This window comes from Ochotona curzoniae, unplaced genomic scaffold (genome assembly GCF_017591425.1).
Source record: "Ochotona curzoniae isolate NIBS_2020 unplaced genomic scaffold, NIBS_Ocur_1.0 scaffold_3223, whole genome shotgun sequence".
In the NCBI taxonomy this organism is placed as follows: Eukaryota; Metazoa; Chordata; class Mammalia; order Lagomorpha; family Ochotonidae; genus Ochotona; species Ochotona curzoniae.
In genome coordinates, this window is record NW_024467108.1 from 6,876,195 (window position 1) to 6,901,671 (window position 25,477).

General features: G+C 41.2%; 1 protein-coding gene across 4 annotated transcripts in view; it reads right to left on the reverse strand.

Moving 5' to 3' along the window:
- Nucleotides 1-25,477, reverse strand: part of RSF1 (remodeling and spacing factor 1) — a 123,531-nt gene that overhangs the window by 40,291 nt on the left and 57,763 nt on the right. For all 4 annotated transcript variants that reach the window (XM_040964222.1, XM_040964219.1, XM_040964220.1 and 1 more), the window contains exons 4-5: nt 22,424-22,629; nt 15,315-15,469 (exon numbers count right to left, since the gene is read on the reverse strand). In XM_040964222.1, coding sequence (XP_040820156.1) covers nt 15,315-15,469; nt 22,424-22,629 — 361 coding nt within the window. The remainder of the gene's footprint in view (nt 1-15,314; nt 15,470-22,423; nt 22,630-25,477) is intronic.

Here is a 25,477-nt window from a genome sequence, read left to right on the forward strand (position 1 = left end):
CTGTTCTTCATGGCAAGCTACTGAATGCTTCATTTCACTAAGATAACATGATCGCAGCAGTAGAAAAATGAAAACTAGAGAAAACTGGAGAATAATGACCATAACCCTACTATCGAGGGGCAATGACTAGTAGAATTTTAGGTTATCTCTCACTGCTATTTACTTTCCACAAAATTAGAATCAATGCTTTTCTGCAAATATTAGAACTCTGACAAAACTGAACTTTTCACATATTTGGTATATGTCTTTTATAATGCATTTATACAACAAAGTACTTTATCAAATGACATTGTTCAATATTCTGGAAGTTAACACTTTACAAAAGACTTACTGGGTTTAACTGTCAATTCTGCTATTTGCTATACTGGGTTTAAATTTTTTGGCTTTTATGGAAAACCAAACAGAGAAGACTGAAAGCTGGACTTCAGTGAGGACTGTGGAGCACACAAATCCTCAAATGCGGTGCTGGGAATCCGAGCAGGGTTTTCATCACAGATTGGCTACTGACTTCAGTATTTTGCCTCATCCTTGTAAAGTGGAAAACCCTAAAATCTAAACAGTATCAGCAACATATGAGTTTGTTTAAAATTTATGAACAGATCATTGTTGATTAACCACACGAACCATACAGGAGATGAAGCAGGGCTTGTTATTTTATTTTTGAAAAAATGATTTATTGGGCCCGGCGGTGTGGCGCAGTGGTTAAAGGTCCTCGCCTTGCACGCCCGGGATCCCATATGGGCGCGGGTTCTAATCCCAGCAGCCCCGCTTCCCTTCCAGCTCCCTGCCTGTGGCCTGAGAAAGCAGTCTAGGACGGCCCAAAGCTTTGGGACCCTACACCCGCCTGAGAGACCTGGAAGAGGCTCCTGGTTTGGATCAGCATAGCATTAGCCATTGCACTCACTTGAGGAGTGAATCATCGGACGGAAGATCTTCCTCTCTGTCTCTCCTCTCTGTATATCCGCCTTTCCAATAAAAATAAAATAAATCTTAAAAAAAAAAGTTTTATTTTATTTTTATTTGAAAGGTGAAAAAACAGAGAAGGAGAGACAGAGATTCTCCATCCACTGCAACAGCTGGAGCTGAGCCAATTGAGAGCCAAGAGTTTCTTACAGGTCGACCACGTGGGTGTAAGGTCCCAAGGACTTGACCCATTCTCCATAAAAAGGGATTTGGATCAGAAGTGGAGCAACCTATATGTGTCCAAATAGCATGCTGGTGCTGTAGGCAAAGGATTCGCTGATACACCACCACCTCAGTCCATTGCATCAATCACTTTAAAATATTTATTTACAGGACTGGCACTATGGTCTCCCTCCCACTCCTCCTTGTGAACATAGGAGAAAAAAAATAACATCTTTACCATCTACATTCCTCCATACTTGACTCTCCCCACACTAATCAGAGGTCTACATGGACATGCATCCCTTTCAACTATGTAAACAATACCAAAAAAAAAAAAATAAAAGAAATTCTAGAAAGAAATAACCCACAGGTACAGAATATGCACCATTCTAAGTAGTAAAAACTTGGCTCCATTTCAGCCAGGACATGAATCCCTCTTTGCTCTGAATATTCACAAGACCAGTGCTTTGTATATTACAAGTAATCTTCATAATCAAGGTGTCTCACTGCCTGTGCTCATGTAACCTTTATGTTACTTAGTAATGGCCTCTTAGTGCAAAAGACAAGGTGCTAGGAATTGTGTTATGTAAAAACCAAAACCAAACCTATAAAGAACTTCCTTTTACCAAAAAGGCACGAAGCATTGACAATATCGGATAAAAATCCGGCACACTGAAATTACTAAGCTCTATGGTAAGAAAGAATCTTTTAACTATAAACATGCAAAGGAATAAAAATTCTGTGGTTTAATTTAACTGCTGTGGTTCAAACTGCAGGTTATTGCCATAGTGCTTGGTAAACACTTAATCAGAATAGGAAAGGCACTAAACGTGTATTCACGGGGGCCAGAGTTGAAGAGTAGCACGTTAAGCCCAGGTCCTGGATGCTCCATTTCTCATCCAGCTCCTTACTAACAGTATGGGAAAAGCAGCCTAAATGGCCCAATGCTTGGGCCCCTGCCACCCACAGGAGAGACACAAATGAAGTGTTATGATTCTCGGCTTCAACTTGGCCCAGTCCTGGCTGTTGTAGCCATCTTGGGATGAGTGCTAGCAGAATGGAAACTAGCTCTCTAACTGCACTGTAACACTTTTACAGATGCGTTTCTTCTTTCAAATGGAAGCACTGTCTTCCATTTGCTGGTACATTCCCCAGAAGGCCTCAATGACCAGCACTGGGCCAGACTGAAGTCAGCAGCCAGTAGTTTCTTTCAGGTCTCTACGTGAATGCAGTGGCCCAAAGACTTGAGCCATCTTCTACTACTTTCCAGGGTACATTATTAGGGAGCTGGAGTGGAAGTGGAGTAGCCTAGACTTGAGCTAGTGTCCATATAGGATACTGCAATTACACATGGCAGCATAATGGTGGTACCTAACCAAAAAAAATTTTTTTTAATGTCTGTATATAAGAAAAAGACTCAGTACACACATTACTGAGCTTCACAGTCTAGGGTCTTCACTGGTTCTTTAGATCTCCAGTGGCAAGGGTGGTGAATCTTCTGTAGAGCACTTGCTCACCATCCCCCATGGAACCGGGAACCCTAAGGCTGCTTCACATCCAGGCTGTTTTTTTCTGTTTCCTTAAAATTTGATGTACCAATAAACTAAGTAACCTTCCTCTATTTGCAAACTAGTAATAAAAACAAGTGTTGACTAGGTCACTAGGCAACAATGTGATCTGAGGATTACATTAAACTGAAAAGTTTCTGCACAGAAAAAGAAACAATCAGCAGCCTGGTAAGGCAAAACATAATCCAGAACAGAAGGTGACTCCAACGATCAGGGGCTAATATGCAAAACACATAAGGAACTCAAGCAACAGGATGAAAACGAATTTTCCAATTAAAAATGGGCTAAAGGCATAAACAACTGTTTCTCCAAAGACAAAGGAATAGACAATATGTGTCAGAAAAAATGCTCAACATTACTCATTTTTTCAGTGAAACAGGGACTAAAACTACAGGAGGATACACTGAGGCTGCTATACAAAAGAAAACAGATTAACGACAGTCACCAGAAAAAGGAACCCTTCCTGTACTGAGACTGTGAATCCATCAGGAGAAATCTCCCAAACATTAAAACATAGAACTATCACAGCACATGTTCAGTCTCCCGGTTAAGATGCCATATGCCATTTGGAAATCACTGGGCTCAATTCCCAGATACTGACTCCAGTTTTCTGCTAGTGGAGCCCTTAACGGCATGAAATACGTTCCTGCCACCCAGGTAGCAGGTGACAGACAATTCCTGGCTCTTGGCTTTGCTCCCAGCTATTGCCTGCATTAAGACAGAGCTTCCAGCCCCTGGTTCACCGCAAAAGCCTGCAATGAGCTGAGGCAAGAAGCCACGAACTCAGCCCAGTCTCATATGTGAGCAACCAGAACTCCATTAATAGGTTCATTACTGCTGTCCTTTTATAAAAAAAATTTTTTATTGGAAAGTCAGATATATATATAGCAGAGGAGAGACAGAGAGGAAGATCTTCAGCCCGATGACTACAACCAAGTGAGCACAACAGCTGGAGCTGTCAATCCAAAACCAGGAGCTAGGAGCCTCTTCCAGGTCTCCAATGTGGCTACCGGGTCCCAAGGCTTTGGACTGCCTTTTAGATTGCTTTCTGCTGGGGTCTGTGCAGTAGGTGTGGACGACATGAAGATGTGAAGAGAACAATCCCCCTGTTTAGCATATGTCTCTACAACCACCTGAATGCAATTCCACCTTCTTCTGCAAGGACACCCAGCCACCCCGCTAAGAATTCTGTAACCTAATGAGTCATTGTTGTTTGCTCCTGCAAGATAGTTTTACAACCAATGTGAGCTTGGGAATTAATGTTGCTGACAACATCTTGGTGAATGGGCCTTTAACAATGTATGCTGTCTCAGTTGCTCTTATGGCCCTTTGGCTGGAAGAGCTCAAGAATGGCTGTACTAACATCATAATGCATGCTTTCAAACTAAGGGTTATTGAGGCCAAGGGTGTAGTGGGAATATATATTCAGGGTTTTCTTTCCTTGATCTTTAAAAGTTTCTCCTTCTGTGATATATTTTCTCCTCTAACTGATAAGTTGTAGAATGAGAATTGTGGTAGGACTGTATTACTGATTAATATGTGTTGTTCACTGAGGAATTACTAGCTTCAATGTCAGAATGGATAATGCCCTGCCTTAAGGTGAAACAATTTGCAGAATTATCTTTGGAAGCACCCGCTTGTCCATTGTAAACTTGAAATAAAAATGGAATAAACATGGCTCATTGCTAACCTCAATTATTTTTTGCCATTATAACTCCTGCTTTACTTGTTTAGCTAACAAACTGTGTGAGCTTGCAGGTCTAATGACCAGCTACTGCCAATTGTTCCAATCTCCATAAATCAAGGCCCCAGACTTATTAACCCATAGATAACTCAAGATCGGGGTCTGGTTGTCACAGGTAGCGCCAAGGTTGGAGCCCAGGCACGGGCTGGCAAGCCAAGATCAGCAAGGAGTGATCCTTCCTCACTCACCTGTTATAAATTGTGACCCGCTTGAAGCTAGGTCAAACTGACCCTAAAGAATTGTACTGCTCGGCGCCCGCGCTTTGCAGTTGAGTGGATGCAGCACTATAATGTAAAAGGTCTGTGCCAGAGCTTGCATGGTCTATTACGATCCTGAAGTTGTAGTGGTCCATTTCTTTTCTCTTTACGCCTATTTCACGCACCCTTCTCGAGTTACAAACCTGGCTGGAGCTGGCCTCTGGCAGCTTTCCCAGGCTACAAGCAGGGAGGTGGATGGGAAGTGGAACATCCGGGATTAGAACCAACATCCATATGTGATCCCAGCCTGTGCAAGGGTGAGCCCTTTAGCTGATAGGCTACTGTGGCAGGTCCACTTCGTTAGTGTTAGAAGCACAGGAACTACAAGATTACAACCAAAGGATTGAATCCATTTTGGAATGACGTCTACTTCCTCTCCATCTTGAAAAGCACTGTCTTTCAGGGTTTTCATTAACAGGAAGGCAGAGTCAAGGATTCAATCCAGGCACCCCCAAATGGGATATGGACATCACAAAGACAAAATCTTGTCCCTGAGACTATAACATCTGAAAACAAACATGTGGTTGACCTTAAATATATACACTTTTAGTCAACTAAAGAAAAAAAGAACATGAACTCTTTAGGTTTTAAAGCTTGGGGCTATATGGAGCACAGATTGGCCTTGGACTGATGCCAAGTATGTTCTGCGGAATTCCTGTGAATTTAAATATTTAATGGAATCTAGGAAAATTCCTGATGTGCACTGGAGAAGATGAAATCATATTGTACACAAAACCCTATACTGCTTAACCTACTCACTATCTGTAACATTGACTCATTTTATGGTCAAGCTGTGAGCTTACCCAATTCTCAACTTCAGTTTCCACAACTATACCATTTAAGCGGTACCCTAAGAATATGCTATACACTGGGACGCTAAAATGACATGGAGTGGCCGTCCCCCATCTCCAGATACTGGTGTGGTTATGCTGCTGGGAGCGGCCCTCTGTCCCACTCTCTCCCCTTCCCCCAGATTGCAAGATTGGGAGCAGTTGTCTCATCCAGTTTCCTCCATTTCTGGACTTTTCCTATCTTAATAGGTGGTTCACATGGGTATTCATCCTTCTTAACTATGTAAACATTATCAAAAATAAAATAAATTATTATTTTTTAAATGTCATGCTGATTTCCATATTGGACTGTCAATTTTAGTCCCAGCTACTCTGCTTCCAATACAATCTACCGTTATTGTGCCTTGGAAGGGAGCAAAAGATGGCCCAAGTACTTGGGAACCTGCTAGCCAGGTGGGTGACTAGAGGGACTTACATCTCTTGGCTTTCAATTGGCCCAGTTTTGACTGCTGTGACTAAGTGAACCAGGACATGAACACTTTTCTTTAAAAAGAATACATTTTTTTAAAAAGATTTGGATTTTTTTTTAAAGTCACAGTTACAGAGAGATTTTTCCATCTGCTGGTTCACTTTCAGATAGCCGATGCAGAACCAGGTCAGAGGCAGGAACTTCACTTAAGTACCCACAAGGGTAGCACCTGCTCTAGCACTTGGGCCATCTTCCAATGCTTTCCCAAAGCCATTACTAGAAAGCTGGATCAGAAATAGAGCAGCCAGGGCTCACACTGATAACCATTTGGGATTATAGCTCTGTAGGAAGCATCCTCATTAGCCATGGGGCTCCTCAAATAAATAAATCTTAAAAAACAAAAAAGGTCATGTCTCTACAAAATACTGTCATTTTAAATTTAAGCTTCATTATCAAGCATTATATTCACCATGACTGAAGAGGATCCAAAATGTATAGATTAAATGTTCTAAATCTGAACTGTCAACATATCATGTATGTGTAAAACGGTTTTCTAGTCAATATATCCTTGAAAAGCCATTTCCTAAACTTGGGATCATTAATGAACCATATCCGCATTATGTACATTCACATTAAAATTCTCACCAGTGACACAAATCAAGCTAGCTTAGGACTCCTACATCACATAATCAGAGTAGCTGAGACTGAGTCCCATCTGTCCTTCCAAATCATCTCCCTCCTAACATGTCTGGGAGGCAACAGATGATGGTCCAAGTGCTCCAACCGAGAGACCCAGATGGACTCTGACCCTGGACAGTCCTGGCTATTGCAAGCATCTGAGAAGTGAACCAGCAAATCTAACTTCTCACTTTCTGTTACTCTACCTTTCAAAACTTAAAACAAGTTATGATATTAACTATTCTGTTGTATTATCAACTATACAACAGAAAAAAGCAAAAATTAGACTTCACACCTTCCATTTGTTTAAAGTAATTCACTCAATAGGCATAAAAGCATTTCCAATTGTGATCACAAGCCGAAATATTCGTTCTGGTTTCAGATGGATAGATTTTTTTGTTTTCCTCAAACTGTAAATGAAAGAAAGATTTGCATGTAATGGGCATATACTATTTTTCTCTTCAGAATGTATATGCTGCAAACCTTAACATTCAAAAACAAATATTTAAGTTTCACTACTCCCAGCCCTTCCGGCTATCTTTCTTTCATTAACCTTCACAGTTCTTAGTATGAACTATTTCATAACATATGTTATGAATTCATTGTGTCTCCTCTCCCCAAATTTGTTAAGTTGAAGCCCTAGCTCCAATTTATCCGCAATTAAGAGACAGGGAGAGGTAATGATGGTTCCATGAAGTCAGAAAGGAGGGGCTGTAAAATGACAGAACTGGTGCTCCCATAAGATCAGAGCAAGGGAAACCAGATCACATATCTGTACACACACAGAAACTGAGGACACAGAGATAAGCTGACCACCTGCGAGCCAGAAAGCTAGCCCTCATCAGCAACCTAATCTGTTGTTGTAGCTCCAGAACTGTGAGGGAATTTCCACTACTTAAGTCACCCAGGCCAGGTACCAAGCTGTGACAATCTAAGCCGACTCACAGTGTTACATTATTTGAACTGTTGAACACAAACATGTTGAATTTAAGCCCTGTATCAGATAACCTGTTGATAATTACCAAAGGAGGTCACCATCTTACATAAAATAATCATTAAGTTTCTGTAAACAATCAACATCTCTCTCCAATTTTATTGACAAAGTGAAGTTTCCAGTCTACCTTTGTCTATTCAACATTGATAAATAGGTAAGAACAAATATTTTACTTCCAAATTATCTATGCTACAAGAAAAGAAAAATCTAAGCACAAGAGTAAACACAGTGCCAATTTTTAGAGGATTAAAAAAAGGAAAAACTGAAGGTGCAATGGAATCCCATCTTAGAAGAAGCAACCGGCATGTAGCAAAAGCACAATTCTGACACGAGACAGTTTTGGATGTTGAGAGCAAGTTTAAATTTTTAAAAATTACATTGACAAAAACCTGTATTCCTCCAAAGCTGCATTATGCATGAGCCAAAAGTGAAGACAACTCAAATGATGGATACTAAATGTGATATACCCAGAGAAAGGATGACGACGATGACTACTACAACTAATACTACTACTACCACCACCATCACCACCACTCCTTCTCCTCATCCACAAGCAGCAGCAGCATGTGTTGACACAGAGAAACCTTGAAAACACTGATGTAAGTGAATGAAATTAGACATAAAAGGCCACAGATTATATTATTCCACTTACATTAACTATCCAATGACACAAATACATAGAGATGGAAAGTAGGTTAATGGCTTCAAGGGGCTGAAAGCAGGGCGAAATGGCAAGTGAGAGGCAAATAAGATGCATTTCCCAACCATTAATATAGGTTCTTCTTGTCCTCCTGCCACTATGGCAGAGGACTAGGGTTCTTCTTTTCCTCCTGCCACTATGGCAGGGTGTAAGGGTCCTTTCTGTCTCAAAGCCCCCTCCCGTCACTAGGACGGGAGTCTCTCTTCTCAACTTCTCCAATAAATCTGGCTTTAAAACTTAAAAAAAAAAAAAGTTTACACAACCAGTCTTTTCCCAAAGAGCTAAAAAAAAAAAAAAAAAAGCTAAATTAAAGAGTAGTGTTTTCCTTAACACTGCTTTCTTTCATCAACACAGTTTATTTTCCTTTAAATATTTATTTTTATTGGAAAGTCAGATTTACAGAGTGAAGGAGACAAAGACCTTCCACTCAGAAGAGTTGGAAAGGAAGTGGAGCAGCCGGGACATGAACTGGCGCCCATATGGTATCCCAGGCATGCAAGGCAAGAACTTTAGCCATTAGGCTACTGTGCCAGGCCCAATAGAGTTTATTTTTTAACAGTTTTGTGCCAAGAAATTTAGACTGATATTGAATTTCACAGTGTTCAATAAGCCCAGCGGCTTTCCATACTATGCACACTAGACAGCTAAATGGCATCTATCATTAACAAGCTGGGTGTAACAACTCATCAATAAGAAAACTTTAAGCTTTAACATAAATGGGATAAAAACAGTATAATGAAGTAGATAAGCTCAGAAAAGGATTACAAAAGTGGGTTTTCAGATAGCCCTTGAAGCATAATCAATTTTCACCAGAGGGCCACTGCTGTGGCATACAGGTTAATCTGCAGTGTGCAATGCCAAGCCTCCCATACCAAGTGCAGGTTCAAATCCAGGCTGATCTGCATCCAACCAGCTCCCAGGAGCAGTTGAAGAGGCCTGTGTTCCTACCAAGCATGTGAGAGACCTATGTGGAGTTTCAGACTCCCAGTTCTGACTTGGCTGTTGTGTCCACTTAGGGAGTAAGACAGCAGCTATTGCTTCTCTCACTGTATGTGTGTATCCATTCTTCTATGTCATTTTTCCTTTAAAACAAATGAATCTTCAAAAAATTTACATCAGGGATAGGGTAGGTGTGAGCAAAGAAGGTCAGCATCTGAGAGACCTAACAGCACAGTAATACAAAGAATGCTTGAGACTAGAAGAGAAAATAAAAACATCTAGATAGGGGCTGCATAGTGGTGCAGGCTAGGCCCCCACCTGTGATACTGGTGTGCCAGGATAGAATGGAGCAAATTAAAAGTACAGTGGAGAGTCTCCAAAATAGAATGAAGGAGGCAGAAGAATCTCAAAATTAGAAGATATTTCAGCGCATTTCCTTATGTCTAGAAAAGTTAAAACTTGTTCCTGACACTCCAAAAGTTTAGAACTTGATCTGCCTAATTAAGCAAACTAGGAAACTCAAATAGAAATCAGGTTTACTTAAAAGTTTGCATTTGAGGCAAGCACACAAGAACACAAAGCACCAAAGGAAAACGAACAAAGAAGGAGTAGACATTTGATCTGGTGGTTAAGGTGCTTGGCGCAGAAGCCTAGTGGCTAAAGTCCTTGCCTTGCATGCGCTGGAATGCTATATGGGTGCCAGTTTGTATCCTGGCAGCTCAACTTCCCATCCAGCTCCCTGCTTTTGGCTTGAGAAAGCAGTCCAGGAAGGGACAAAGCTTTGAGACCCTGTACCTGCGTGGGAAACCCAAAAGAAGCTCATCGCTCCCAATCAGTTCAGCTCTGGCCATTGGAGCCACTTGGGGAGTGAACCAGCAGATGGAAGATCTTAGTGTCTGTCCTCCTATCTGTATATTTGGTTTTCCAATATAAATAATACTTTAAAAAAATGCCCAAACTCCACATGGTATGCTGGATCTGATTCCAGTTTTTGCTTCTGAGTCCTGCTTCCTAATGACAAAGATCCTGGGAGGAGGGCACTGTCAGTTCCTGCCCCTCACATGGAAGACTTGAGGTAGTACCGAGCTATCAGGATCACTCCTTGATCCTGGATTTCTAGTGAGGCACACTAGCATATAAAAGCTCTCTCTCAAAATAAAAACAAAGGGATGTACATTTTAATAAAAGAAGACACACAAATAGGAGATTCACATTTGAAACATGCTCGACATGCTTAGTCATTAGAAACTAATGGTTGTTGGCTGTTGGTGGGTGCCAGGCCAGGATCGTCTCCATGCTCAGAGCCCTGATTCCAGCCACCGCGTACATACAGTGACCTGTCCTTGGGCCAGCTCTGGGTTTTGTAGCTTTGAATTGCTGCTAAGGTAGCTCCATGTCAAGCCCACAAAACACTTCTGGGATATCAATCATTCCAAAAGACTCCCAACGACAGAGTAACTTTTCCTTTGAAGGTAAGGGAGGGTAGTAATGAGACCTGGTAGGTTTGAGGAGGGAGACCAGATGATCTTTCTGGAAAAGTCTGATATAGCAACTTCTTAATCAATTTTGTGCATAACTTGTAATCACTGAACAAAGCTGGCCACTGAACACCAGTCCATGCAAAAGCTAAGGCTCAGGGCTTGTCTAGCAGGATCATATCCTATTACCTGACATGAGGATGGATCAGGAGACGGGTCTCATTAGGCAGGGCCATAACATTAACTAGCACACAAGAGAACCATATCCGGCCGTAGATTCTATGGGGGATGTGTGGGCTAAACCCTGTGGAAATACTAGCCCCACTGGTTAGCTCAAAACTTGAGGTGGTGATGGACTAAGCTAGGTGTGACCTAGGAGCCTTGCTTCACTCATGGCAAAAGGAACTGATACCAGTCTGGACTGGTCAAGGCAGCAGCACCCAGATGTGCATTCTGAATATGATGTGGGGTGGGCCAGGCTGCAACGTTTCACCAGCTCAAACAAAGCCAAATGGAAGGCCAGACTATGCCTGACACTGGCCTAAAACCCAATGGCATGTATGAGAATTGAGTCTGGCAGTGGGTCAAGTGGAGGAACTTGGGAAAATACCCTGGCGGGTCATATCTCCCGCTGGTGAACACATGGTTCAGACCTGTGGGTCACACAAGCTGGACAAAATAGCTCCAATGACTGCCTAATGTGTGGGTTGGTAATGGAAGGGGGTGGACTGGGCAGGACTGAGCAAACCTTAGCCCACAATCAAAATTAGAAATCAGGATGGAGCACAGGTCATGAAGAGCTAGGCTCTTGCACCTACTGGTCTGCGTGAGCCAGGGATGCTAAGCCACAGCATCTGGGCAGGGGCGGGGACAGGTGACGGGCTATGCCAAGCTGAGTCAGAGCAACCACTGGCATGCGCGCAATCTATTGCTGGGAACAGGTCTGGTTGGGGAGCTAAGGGGACACCCTAGCAGGGTTGAGATTCCCACCAAGGAACACGGGGACTGGAATGAGGACTGCGTTTTGATCCGGATACGGTTGTAGTCTCCCTTGGCATAAGTGTGGACTGGGACTGGACACACCAAGTTGGGGTAGACTCCAACACCTGTGGTGTCCTAGAGGACCAGGGTAGATGTGGACAGACTAGGCTAGGTCTCAGGCCCTACTGAGCCATGTGTGAGCTGTGTGTGGGTATGGACAAGCCATGGCTGCACTGAAACATCCAACAGTAAGAACCAGATCGGATTGAAGACCAGTCAGGAAAAGCCACTGTTCCTGCTACAACAGGAGGTAAACTGAGTAGGGCTGGCTCATGGACTCACTGGTATGCGCGTGAAATTTGGCATTGGGAGAGGTTCTGATGGAGGAGCTTGGGCAACTCCTCTGGCAGGACACAGGCCCAGCAGGTAAGCACAAAAAGCATAATAGGAAACAGCCCAGAACAGACCATGGAAAGTTTCCCACTGGCATGCATTTGGTATGGGTCAGGAAAAGACCAGGCTGAACCAGTTGACATCACCCATTGGCAAATACGAGCACCAGAACAGAGTGTGGGTCAAGCCAGGTTCGGTTGCAACAAAAATCAGTGCACATTATGGAATGCCAAGGAGGTAAGGTGACCTCTACCGGATGTGACCGTAGTGCCCAATCAGTACATGTGAGAACCATGCAAGGAGAGGGAAGAGCTGGCAGGGGAAATGTGGGGGTGGGGACCCTGCTGGACACCTACTCCCACTGGAGAATGTGGGCTGGGTTGTGGGCAGACCAGACTAGGCAGGGATACAACACCTGTGCACCTCTTGTGGACTAGATCAGGGAAAAGCCAGGCTGGGCTGTTTCTACTGGTGCAAACTACAATTAGAGTGGGTGAGGGTTGGTTGGGCTTAGCTACAGCATCAGCTGGAAGAAGCTGGCACTGGGGACTAATTCTGTCAAGTTAAACTGCAGAATTACCTGAAGAGTGCATAATACAGGAGTGGGAGTGGCTGAGAAGGGAAATAGTGGGCTCCTTCCTCTTGGGTTACCACTCCCACTAGAGGGCAGGAAAACCAGGAGAGGGACTGGACTGGATAGTCAGGCTGGTTGGGATGAACTCAGCTTCAATGCCCATTACATGTATGAGAGCTGAATGGGTGTGGGACAGACTGAACTAGTCTGCTGCACATACTGGCAAACCAGGGTAGGGGGCAGGCCTGGTGGGGGTTATTACAGGTTGCTTTGACTGGGCTGCAGCTCCCACTGGTTTATGTGAGGGTTGAGTGTGTGCTGGGCAGAATCAGGCTGGACTGCAACACCCATTGGTTCCAGTGGAAGTTGGGGTGCAAATAGAACAGACCCAGCAATTGCAACCACCAGCTGATAGGGGCGATGGACTGTACTGGGCCCTGTACTTGCTAGTACATACAGGACTCTGGTCTAGGATCACCTCAGACAAAGTTTCTTTGGGGATCTCCTAATCGAACTTCCGGATTCAGAACCCTAACCACGAAAAGACAGAGGACAGTACAAGTCAGCGATATGTTAGCAGTGAAAAACTGGGCAGAGACTGTAAGATGGACTACGTCAGTAAGTGGATTCTTCAACAACCTCATCATGTTTGGAGTGGCGAGACTGGCAACAATTCATAACTGTTGAACTATCAAAACCACTTGAGCAAGACCCTCGGAGCATGCCCCACATCCGGGACCTGGGATGGATGGGAGACTAGGTGGGACTTCTCCCTTTATCCCCCCCTTCACCCCAGATATATGAAGGAAACAATATGGAAATATAAGTCTTACCCACTTTTTCCTGTAGCCCTTGAACCTTTGTGCACTAATTAACTAGGTAAAGAATGTCAGAAATAGAGATAAATGAATAAACTAATGAATGTGATGGGATAGCACATCACATGATTACTATAGCCAATATTAAAAAATATTAAAAAAATGGGAAAAAATCAAGTGTTGTTGAGTCTTTGGGCACAAATATAAAATGATGCACATATAGCTGCTGTGAAAAATTCTCAAAATTCCTCAAAACATTAAACAGAATCCCAATATGATCCAACAAATCAATTTTTGGTATATAACTAAAAGAAGGAAGAGAAGGAACTTAGGAAGGAGGGACTTAAGAAGACCAGGCTCATGGCAAAATTATTCAGACCTGCCAAAAGGTAGAAACAACTCAGGTGTTCACTGACAGGTGAACTAAGAAACAAAAAGTGTAAGTATAAAAAATATGTAAGTTATTATTCAGCATTTTAAAATGGAAGGAAAACCTCTCATATACTAGAGTATAGATAAAGTTTTTTCGCTAGGAGAAATAAGCAAATCACAGAAGTATAAACATTACAAGGTGTATGTGACATGCGGTTCTTTCCAGTCAAATTCATAAACTTGCAGGGTAAAACTAGTAGATGGGAGAAAGGGAACAGGTAGAGTGAGTGGTAAACAGGTACACAGCTTCAGGGGGAAAGAGGGAAGAAAAGGTCGAGTCAAAGCAGTCACAGAACTGAATGCAACAGAACTGTATACTGAAAAGTGCTAAAACAGGCAATTTTATTTTAAGCATATTCTCTTACAAACGTTCACTAAACATGTTTGAATTCTTGAATTAATAAAATATTGCTTCAAGAATTCAAATATTAACAAAAACAACACATTTAATATTTAAACATTAATATCGATGTAACTCAATGTAATAATTTTAAATCTATAATAAAATTTATATATTAATATTTTAGATATTTAAGAGGGCCCAGCGTGGTGATCTAGCTTCTAAAATCCTTTCTTTGAATGAGCCAGGATCCCATATGGGGGCCATTTCTAATCCCGGCAGCCCTGCTTCCCATCCAGCGCCCTGTTTGTGGCCTGGGAAAGTAGTTCAGGATGACCCAAGGTCTTGGGACCCTGCACCTGTTTATGAGACCTGGAGGAAGCTCCTGGCTCCTGGCTTTGCATTGGGATAACACCACCCACTGTGGTCACTTGGGGAGGGAACCATCGGACAGAAGAGCTTCCTCTCTGTCTCGCCTCTTCTCTGTATATCTGACCTTCCAATAAAAATAAACAAGTCTTTAAAAAGCATACTTTAAGAGCGATGTGACTATCTTTACTCCTCTTTCATTCTTTAGAATCTTTATTTGTTCTATCTGAATTGCAGAGTGATGGAGAGTAATGCTCCCCATTCCTGGTGCACTTCTCCAATGTCCTCTGCAGCTGAGTAAAGGCCAGGCTGCAGCCATGGGCCTGGGTCTCCGATACTCTGAGGTTGGTGGCAGAGATCCAAGTGCTTAAAGCACCAAACAACATCTCCAAAGCCTTTAAGAGGAAGCTGGAATTGGGAAGTTGAGCCAATACTCCAACCCAGGCACTGACATGGAATGGTGCGGTCCAAGCAGTGTTGTGGGAGTTGCAATGAACATTTGTCTACAACTCTTTCTTTTAAAACAAACAAAATGTTATCTTTCTTTTATAGCCAAGTTCTCAGTATTTCAAATGGGAGAGAAATATAGAGTTATACAGTTGGGTAGAAGAAGGTAACAAAGCAGAAAATACAAAACAAAGTAAAATAAAACACACAAAAAAACCTTGTTTAGGTGTTTCTTCCTCCTTTTTAGTCTCCTCATCCTCTAGGCTAGGACTCTCCCGGGAAGAGGTGTCCTGCTGGCTAGAGTTTTTCAACAGTACAGGATCAATCTGCGCTTTCAGGAGTGCAAGGGTCTCAGCCAATTCATTTCGATTTCTAAACAAAGGAAAAAATAACAGCATAAAAACCATAATGCTAAGGAATCTTCTGAATGAATATTACCTATTGGAAACTGAAATAAGAAAACCAAAAATACATCCCAATCACTGTTACAGCTAGCCACAGATATTGGATTTTATTAAGAATATATACTTAAAGCATATAAAGAGAAATTACTACTCTAATTACTACCATTAGAATGGTAATATAATTTCTCTGAAAAGAACAAAAACAAAGTAAATGCTTGACCACTTTTTCAAGTATAATACAATCTTTAGGGTAACAAAATCATGTAAACTTGATTTAAGAAGTGATTTTATAGTACAAAGATTCAAATTGTGCATTAATTTGGTAATACAAATTTGCTTCTATCATTACAGGCAACAGCATTTGATACTGCTATGAAATTATTCAGAACTTTCTGAATTACCATGACAAAAGTCAGCTCTAATAACAGCTTAAAAAAACATGATGAGGCTGGCACTGTTGCACAGCTCATTAAACCTCGACTTGTATGACCAGTATCCAACATGGAAGTGCATATAAAAGTCCCAACTCCCCACTAATGCACTACTATATTATGGAACATATTCCTTCCTTGTTTAAGAGTTATACCATTAGTTAGGTGCTGAAGTTCAATTCATTAAAAAAAAAAAAAAACCATAAATACAAATGGATAAAACAAAGGCAAGCAAGGCAATCATCTATTGCCAAGAATGGGCTAAGCCCTTGGTTTTCCAAGTAATCTGCTGTGCTCGATATCACAGATCACAGGACACTGTACTACCATTTAATACTCTATCTCTTTCTCTTACATCAAAGACTGCTTTTTTTTCAGAATTTATTTATTTATTTATTGCAAAGTCAAATATAGAGAGGAGTAGGATACAGAGAGGAAGCTCTTCCATCGAATGATTCACTCCCCAAGTGACTGCAACAGCCAGAACTGCGCTATTCTGAAGCCAAGATGCAGGAAGTTCTTTCGGGTCTCCCATGGGAGAGCAGGATCCCAAGATTGTGGGCAGTCCACAACTGCTTTCCCAGGCCACAAACAGGGAGCTGGATGGGAAGAGGGCTGCCAGGATTAGAACCGGTGCCCATATGGGATCCCGGCACATTCAAGGCGAGGAATTTAGCTGCTAAGTCACCATGCAGAGCCCAAGACTACTTCTTAAGAAACAGGACTATGTGTTTACAGAGAGTAACTTTAGTCTAAGACATTTTAATACCTATATGATGCTAGAGTTCAACCAAACTATGCTATGTTTATACAGGAATTCCAAGTAAGTGAATTTTAAAAAGTGCCATTTTATAGTAGAGAGGAAACTGAAGGTAAATATTAATATCAATAGCAGGTCTGATTAATATGAAGGAAGCATCAGTTGGTGAGTACTACATCTTAGCCATTACTCTAATAGCATTACATAGACTGCTTTATGTAATTCTAATATAACCTGATACAAGACATATTGAATTGCCAACCTTTAATGGGAAATTCTCTTTAGAAATGTGATTTATTTATTGGAACAACAGAGTTATATCGAAACCAAGAGACAGAGAGCAGAGATCTATCTGCTAATTTACTCCCCAAATGGCTGCAATGTGTCTTCCATGTGGGTACAGAGGCCCAAGCAATGGACCATATTCAAAACTTTCCCAAGCACATCACCAGGGAGTTAGATCAGAAGCAGAGCAGCTAGGACTTGAACAAGCTCCCACACAAAATGCAGGTGCAGCAAGCAGCAACTTAATGCACAATGCCACAATGGTGATTTTATGATGGTGAAATCAAAGGCACACAGAAAGGAATGGTTAATTTCACCCAGTTCACCAATACTTTCATTTAGTAGGACTCAATTCCAACTTGTTAAATTACTGTGCTACATTACCAGCAATTGATTTAGGAATGTCTTGATAAGGTTTATAAATATGCAGCAGGAAAACTGTAAGCGCTATTTGAAATTCAGACATCTGAAAATAACACATCATTATAAATCTATAAAAACAGTCACGAAGGTATCATTTATATGTGAAATAAAGTCATCTGATTTAATTAATTCAAATAATCAAGTATAACAGATGCATACACCATATAAGTCACACATTACTATGAAGATTAGAACTTATGACTGGATAGGCAGCTGGATGCAGTGCTGGAATCCCATGTGGGTTCTTACTTCCAAACCAGCTTCCTGCTTGTGTGCCTAGCAAAGTAGGGGAGGATGACTCTTGACCACTGCAATTAAGTGTGAGACACAGAATTTCCTGCATCCTTCTCTGATAATCAAATGAATACTTAATGGTGTCCAGTATATCTAAGTCTATCCGATAAAAATTCTTTACCATATTATCCCTAACTACACTCAAATTCTTTACTTGTAATTCTTAAAGAATCCTGTTAAAGTACTGCCTAGGGATAATACTATCATTTATCACTTATTACATGTTATCCTGAATAGACATACAAAAATATTTGTCTACACTTTCTTTTTTAACCTCTAAACTGATCATTAATTAAAGTTTAAATTAAAAGTTAAATAACTATAACCAATTTTCACTGATAGTACTATTGCTTCGACCAGAAACATCCAGTGGTACAGTAAAAGTTTCTGCTGCTGCAATTTACTATAATACTTTGTGGAATCATACAAAGATATCATTTTTATAGGTCAAACATTCAAAATCTGACCATCTCATATGGATCAATGAAACTATTTAATTGTTTAAAACACACACTAAAGCTTTTGTCTACTTAAAATGTGATTCTCTATTCATGAATTATCTCTTCCTATCTCATATGCATATTTATATTAATTTTGAAGCACAAAAACAGAAACATAAGAATTCTATTAAAATTGTGGTGATGCTATAGTATTAAAATTTGAGATCTAGGGCCCGGCAGCATGGCCTAGCGGCTAAAGTCCTCACCTAGAACACGGCAGGATCCAATATGGGTGCCGGTTCTAATCCCGGCAGCTCCACTTTCCATCCAGCTCCCTGCTTGTGGTCTGGGAAGTCAGTGGAGGATGGCCCAATGCTTTGGGACCCTGCACCCGCGTGGGAGACCCGAAAAGAGGTTCCTGGCTCCTAGCTTCGGATCAGCATAGCATCAGCAATTGCGCTCACTTGGGGATTGAATCATCAGACGGAAAATCTTCCTCTCTGTCTCTCCTCCTCTCTGTACATCTGACTTTGTAATGAAAATAAATCTTTTAAAAAAAATTTGAGACCTAATATGTGAAATTTTCCCATTTTCATTGAATCTTTATTTTAAAAGTATCCCTATCTCAATGTATTTTAATGCTGTAGTGTCACATTTCTAAATTTATGACATTAAGAAGTCTGACTTAGGGCCCAGTCCTAATCCCGGCAGCTCTACTTCCCATCCAGCTCCCTGCTTGTGGCCCGGGAAAGCAGTCAAGGATGATCCAAAGCCTTGGGATCCTGCACCCATGTTGGAGACCTAGAAGAAGCTCCAGGCTCCTGACTTCAGATCAGCACAGCACCAGCCATTGTGGTCACTGGGGAGTGAATCATCGGAGGGAAGAGCTTCCTCTCTGTCTCTCCTCTGTATATCTGATTTTGTGATAAAAATAAATAAATATTAAAAAAAGATGCCTGCTTAATGGTTTCAAATAACATAATTATTTTATCTGCTATAAAGGCAGAAGTACATTACAAATAGAGGGAATGACTGATCTTCTACCCACTGGGTTTTATTCCTCTAAATGTCCATGATGGTCACAGCTGAGCCGGGCAGAAGCGCATAGCCAGAAACTTTATCTAGACACCTATGTGGGTGGAGGAACAATCTTATCTTATTACATTGCTTTTAGGGTCTTAGATCAAGGGACAGAATGGATACCAGCACTGCAGGAGGTAACATAAACTACTATGCCAAAACACTGCCTCCAAGTAACAGAATTCGATTGAATATATAATTGACTATATAATCATCCCTGAAGAGGTAAATAGAAAGCTGTTGCCAGCATCAGGTGATCTCAGGAAATAATGTTTCGTTTAAGGAAATCCATTTGTGTGAAAGAAAGTTTTTATTTCACTAGCAAAACGTAGTATTTGGCCCTGAAACAATGGCTCAACTGGCTAATCCTCCACTTGTCACCAGGACTCTATATGGGCTCCAGTTCCTCTCCCAGCTGCTCCACTTCCCACCCAGCCCCATGCTTCTGGCCAGCGAAAACAGAGGATGGCCCAAAGCCTTGGAATTGTGCATCTACGTGGGTGACCCTGAAGAAGCTTCTGGCTTGGCTCAGCTCTGGCTGTAGTGGCCATTTGTGGAGTGAAACAGAAAATGGAGGATCATTCTCTCTGTTTTTCCTCTCTTCAGATATGTTTTTCAAATAAAAATAAATAAAAAGTACTAATTAAGAAAAAATTCAACATAATCAATTACATATAAGACAAAATTCTACTTTTTTTAGAAAAAGATTGCTTTACTTTTATTTGATAGGCAGATTAACAGTGAAGGAGAGACAGAGATCTTCCAACCACTGGTTCACTCCCCAAATAGCAGCAAGGGCCAGAGCTGAGTTGAGCTGAAGCCAGCAGCCAGGAGTTAGGAGACTCATCCAAGTCCCCACGTGGGTCCAGGGGCCAAAGGACTGCTTTCCTAGGCTATAAGCAGGGAGTTGAATAAGAAGGAGAAGACAGGACACGAACTGGCTTCCATATGATAGATTCTGGTACTTACAGGTGGAAGGATAACTTGTGAGCCTCCGCTCCAGGCCCAAAACTTCCACTTCTTTTACTTACAGTTTTATTTACATGTAAGATTTTACAGCAACTTTTTTTCCCTTTATGTTTAATGGCAAGGCACATTTACCAAGAAGAGAGTTATAAAGATCTGACATCTGCCGATTCACTCCCCAAGTGGCTGCAACAGCCGGAGCAGAGCTGATCTGAAGCTAGGAGTCAGGACCTTCTCTGCATCTCTCACGCAGGTGAAGGGTCCCAAGGCTTCAGACTATCCTCCACTGTGTTCCCAGGCCACAGGCAGGGAACTGGAAGGGAAGTGGACAAACTGGGACACAAACAGGTGTCCATATGTGATCCTGGAGCTTAACAAGGGCAGATCAGCAAAGTCATTTTACTGGAATCTGCAGCAATTTCTTGCTAGACTTAATGCCTCCTCGATGGTTCCATTTCACATAAAGATTTAATTATAAAATGGTTTGAGAGGGCCAGTGTTGTCACATAGGACCCTAAAATTCTGTCTGCAAACACGAGCATCCCAAATGGGTACCAATATGTGTCCCAGCTGCTTCATTTCAATTTCAGCTCCCTGCTTCTGGCCTGGGAAAGCAGCAGAGATGGCTCCAATTCATGAGTCCCTATAACTAGTTTTGGAATGGCTCAGCTCCAGGCACTGTAGGCATTTGGGGAATGAACCAGCAGATGGAACATCTGTTTTCCTTTCTTCCTCTTTCTTTAAAATACGAGTTTCAAATAAAAATAATTAAATCTTTAAAAAAAAAAACAAGCAGTGTCTTTCCTGCCTCAGCTCAATCATTTCTACACAACTCAACAAAAGCTAACATTCTTACTTCTATCCAGCTCTTTCTACTTCATCATCATGTGTATCCACTAATCATATCTCAGTTCATATTTCTTCAATGGAGAAAACAAAGCTTATATATAGTTGAGTTTACAAGTGTTGTAAGAACAGGCATGTCAAGTAAGAAACGGCAGCTTAAACACTGGCATTCCACATCAGGGTGTTTAGGCTGGAGTCCCAAGTCAGCTTCAGACTCCAGCTTCCTGCTAATGCACACCTTGCAAGGCAGCAGTGATGGTTCCAAAGTTCCTCACACTCAGAGATGACAGGTGACATCAAGATGCAGTTGCTGGTTCCTGGCTTTTTAAAAAAGATTTACTTATTATTACTGTCAAGGCAGATTTACAGAGAGAAGTTGAAACAGAAAAATCTTCTATCATCTATTTATGCCCCAGGTGGTTGCAATAGCCAGAACTGGGCAAACTTGGGAGCCAGGAGCTTCCTGCAAATCTCCCATTTGGGTGCAGGTCCCAAGGCTTTGGACCATCCTTGACTGCTTTCCCAGGCCACAAGCAGGGAGCTGGATGGGAAGTAGAACCGGCGCCCATATGGAATCCGGACGCGTTGAATGCGAGGACTTTATGCGCTAGGCCACTGCATTGGGTCCCTGGCTCTTGGTTTTAACATGGCCTGGTAGCAGCTCTTGCAGGAATTTAGAGAGTGAATGAAAAGATGGAAAATCTGCCTGGTTTTTCTTCCAACTCTGCCATTCAAACAAATGGTTAAAAAAAAAACTCTAAAGAAAAACGTATTTAAGAAAAACATACAAGGTAGAATGGCAAAAATGGTTATTAAAATATATTATGCTTCTAACATCATTTCGCATATACAAAAATATTTTTAAAAGCAAAACAAATCTAGAGGCTGGAACATTGGCATGGTGGGTTAACCCTTCATTTGCAATGCCACTTTAAGTCCAAGCTGCTCTCCTGCTGATCCAGGTCCCTGCAAAAATGATTCAGAGGAAAGCATAAAATGGCCCCAAGTGAGAAACCATGATGGAGTTGCAGACTACTGGCTTTGCCTGGACCCCATCTGGCTCTTTTGGCCATTTCGAGGACTGGAACAGAAGACTGATATCTCTCTCTCTCTCTCTCTCTCTCTCTCTCTCTCTCTCTCTCTCTCTCCTCTACCCCTCCCCCACCCAGCTGGTCTGCCTTTCCAATAAACAAGCAGATTTGGAAGCACAAAGCGTGAGTGAGGAAGGAAGAGCCATTTGTGTAGCAAATTAGCAAATGGAAGATTTCTCTCGGCCTCTCCTCTCTGTAAATCTGCTTTTCAATAAAGGAGCATCCCTGTCTCACAAACCACATTCCTGTAGAAAAGTATTCAAAGCAAGAAACACTCAAACACAGAAAGAGTCCAAAATAAGATACCTGACAATGCATTTCCATGAAGAGCCATCTTGATCATCTTGTTCTTCTATGTACATTCTGACATTGTGATCCTGATCCAACTGGTACCAGTACATTAGGCCATCTTTGTCTCGTCCAATTGGTTGGAGACGCATAGTATCAGCATCCTCCTCATTAATAATGTTCTTGAATTTAAGATTGTCATCAAACTGACACTCGCAGAGATACTGAAAAATAATCAGGCATGGTGTGAAGCAATCCATAAAGATTTTTCCTTCACGGTAAAAATGACGCAACTATAAAGTGATTCAAGAATGGTAGCAAACAGAATACAACTGTCCTACTTCGCTATCTTCTTCCCTCTTCTCCAGAATCTGTTAGGAAGAGTCAATCTTTTAAAGAGATAAGTTTTAACATTTTAAAATAAACAGCACTAATAAGTTGGAAATAACTACTGATGCATGAACTTAACTAAATTTCTGAAGAACTGAGCTTATTTACAATAAAAAGTTCCGATACTGCCTCACGGCATGAATTTAACAAATCATGTTCATTTGTATTATGTTATATTCATGTCTTCCAGGTTTATCCAAGCTGTCATGATATCTGACAACTGACATGGCAAACGACATTTCCTTCCTTTTCAAAGCTGAACAGTGTTGCATTGTATAGACACACTATATTTCCTATGTCCATTCATATGTGTTTGGGACTGCGGCCAAATCCCTCTTGGATATTGTGACTAATGTACTGAACACAAACGTGTATATATATTTTGGGGTCTTTGCTACAATACAGTGGGCTAAAACTCCACTTGTTATTGCCGACATCCCATAACAGATTGGTCATTCAAGTCGTGACTACCCTGTTTCCAACACAGCTTCCTGATATTGTTTCAGGGATGGCAGCAGATAATGGCTCAGTTTTGACTGCTATTCATTTGAAGGATGAATAAGAGGATGGAAGATTCTCTATCCCTCTCCTCCCTCTCTCACAGCACATACACACACATACACACACACAGACACACACCCAATCTCTCTAACTCTGCTATTAGAAGTCTAAAAACATTTAATTGAAAAAGATACGTCTTTTTTGTAAATATTTCTTTACAAGCCAGTTCCACTTCCTTTGGTTATTTGTAGCAGGACCATTAAAAAACGATAGCACTATTTTTAAATTTTTTGAGGAAGTGCTAGCTTTCCCATGTGTCTACATTACCTCACACTGTCACCAGGAGCATACAAGTATGCCACTTTTCTTCTCATCTTTACCATCACAACTGTTGTCCAAGCAGGTAAGAGGAGAAATTTCTCTCTGGTTTCCTTAATACTAATGGTAAATAGTTTTTATATACCTGTTAACCATACCCTTGACTTTTGAGAAGCATATATTTAGATCTTTGGCCCATTTTTAAAAAGAGCTTTATCTGACACAGAATCAGAGCAAGAGAGCATATGCCACTAAGAGAGACAGGCACTATCAATCCCATCACTGGTTCACTTGTCACGACTGAACCCGGTCTGTGATTATGCAGTTTTAAGGTATTTCAGCGTAACAGCCGCTAGCAAATTCTCATACTTACAAAATAACTCAGACAAGTAAAAGGGAAGAATTTATTTTTTCTTATTTATTTTGCACACAGTTAGGTTTATATTGTCATATTTCTCCCAGTGCTCTCTGTCCAAGCAGATAAAAAATTTATTTGAATGCAGAGTTACAGAGACAAGAGAAAGGAACATTAAGACAGTGAGAGTGGGCCCAATGTGGGTGCTGGTGTTAACCCTGGCAGCCCAACTTCCCATCTAGCTCTCTGCCTGTGGCTGGGAAAGCAGTCGAGGTTTACCCAAAGTCCTGGCACCCTGCAGCTGCATGGGAGACACGGAAGAGGCTCCAGGCTCCTGGCTCCAGATTGGCTCAGCTCCAGCCGCTGCAGCTGCTTGGGGAATGAATCAATGAACAGAAGAGCTCCCTCTCTGTCTCTTCTCCTCTGTGTATATCTGACTTTCCAATAAAAATAAATAAATCTTAAAAAAAAACAAAAGCGAGAGCAAGTGCAAGAGAGCTTTAATTCTCTTGCTCACTCCATAAACGGCCACAAATGGTTAAGGCTGCTGGAATGAAACTAGGAGCTAGGAGTTTCTTCAGGTCTCTCATGTGGATGCAGGAACTCAAGCATGTTGGCCATATTCTGTTGCTTTTCCAGGTACTTTAGTAGGAAGCCTGATCAGAAGCAGAGCATCCAGGACTTCAACTGGCACCCAAATGGAATGCCAGCACTTCAGGTAGCAGCATAACTTGCTATACCTTACCATCAACCTCCTCCGTAGTCTTTTTGCCTCTGTTCTTAGTTAGTGACTCTAACTAAGCTGTTTTGATCTAGCATCTATAACATGCATGAAATTTGTAACAAATGATCAGTAATTACGTGTGCTCTGTATGTGTTGTATGTATCAACTTATTCCCTGCATATCGCTTTACAAATAATTGAATATATTATAGAAATATACTTTTAAATGTTATGACAAAAAGTTAAAAATTTTAAAATTACTGAGATAAATTTTCATCAATTTATTCTGACACACTAATCATCATCTTACATAACCTTTGAAACCACAAACTGCTTTTGGCACAGAGATCCTATATGATAATACAATTTGAAATATGAAGTTACTGTGACTTATCGTTTTCTTGGAAAGTGTAAGTTCCAAGAACAACTAATTTGTAACACCAAAATATTGGCTATTTATAATAATCTAGGTAAAATAATAACACATGCACATATATCTTATTTTAAGAGGCATCAAGGAACATCGCAGTCTTGTAAAATTGTACTTATTAAACACTGTAAACATTAGAAGGAGTAAAAAATCTCATGTGTCTGTTTTTAAACCAAGATTGTTTTCTGCCTCTTATTATGCTGGCCACTTTGCTATTAATTAAGGTCAACATTATGAACTGGGCAGGAAAATAAAGAAAAATTCAAAGGTGAAAATTATCCTACTCTGAGGTGACTCACGTTAATCAAGTACATTTAGTCCAGTGAAGGTTCTAGAAAGTATACAAAGTATTCTT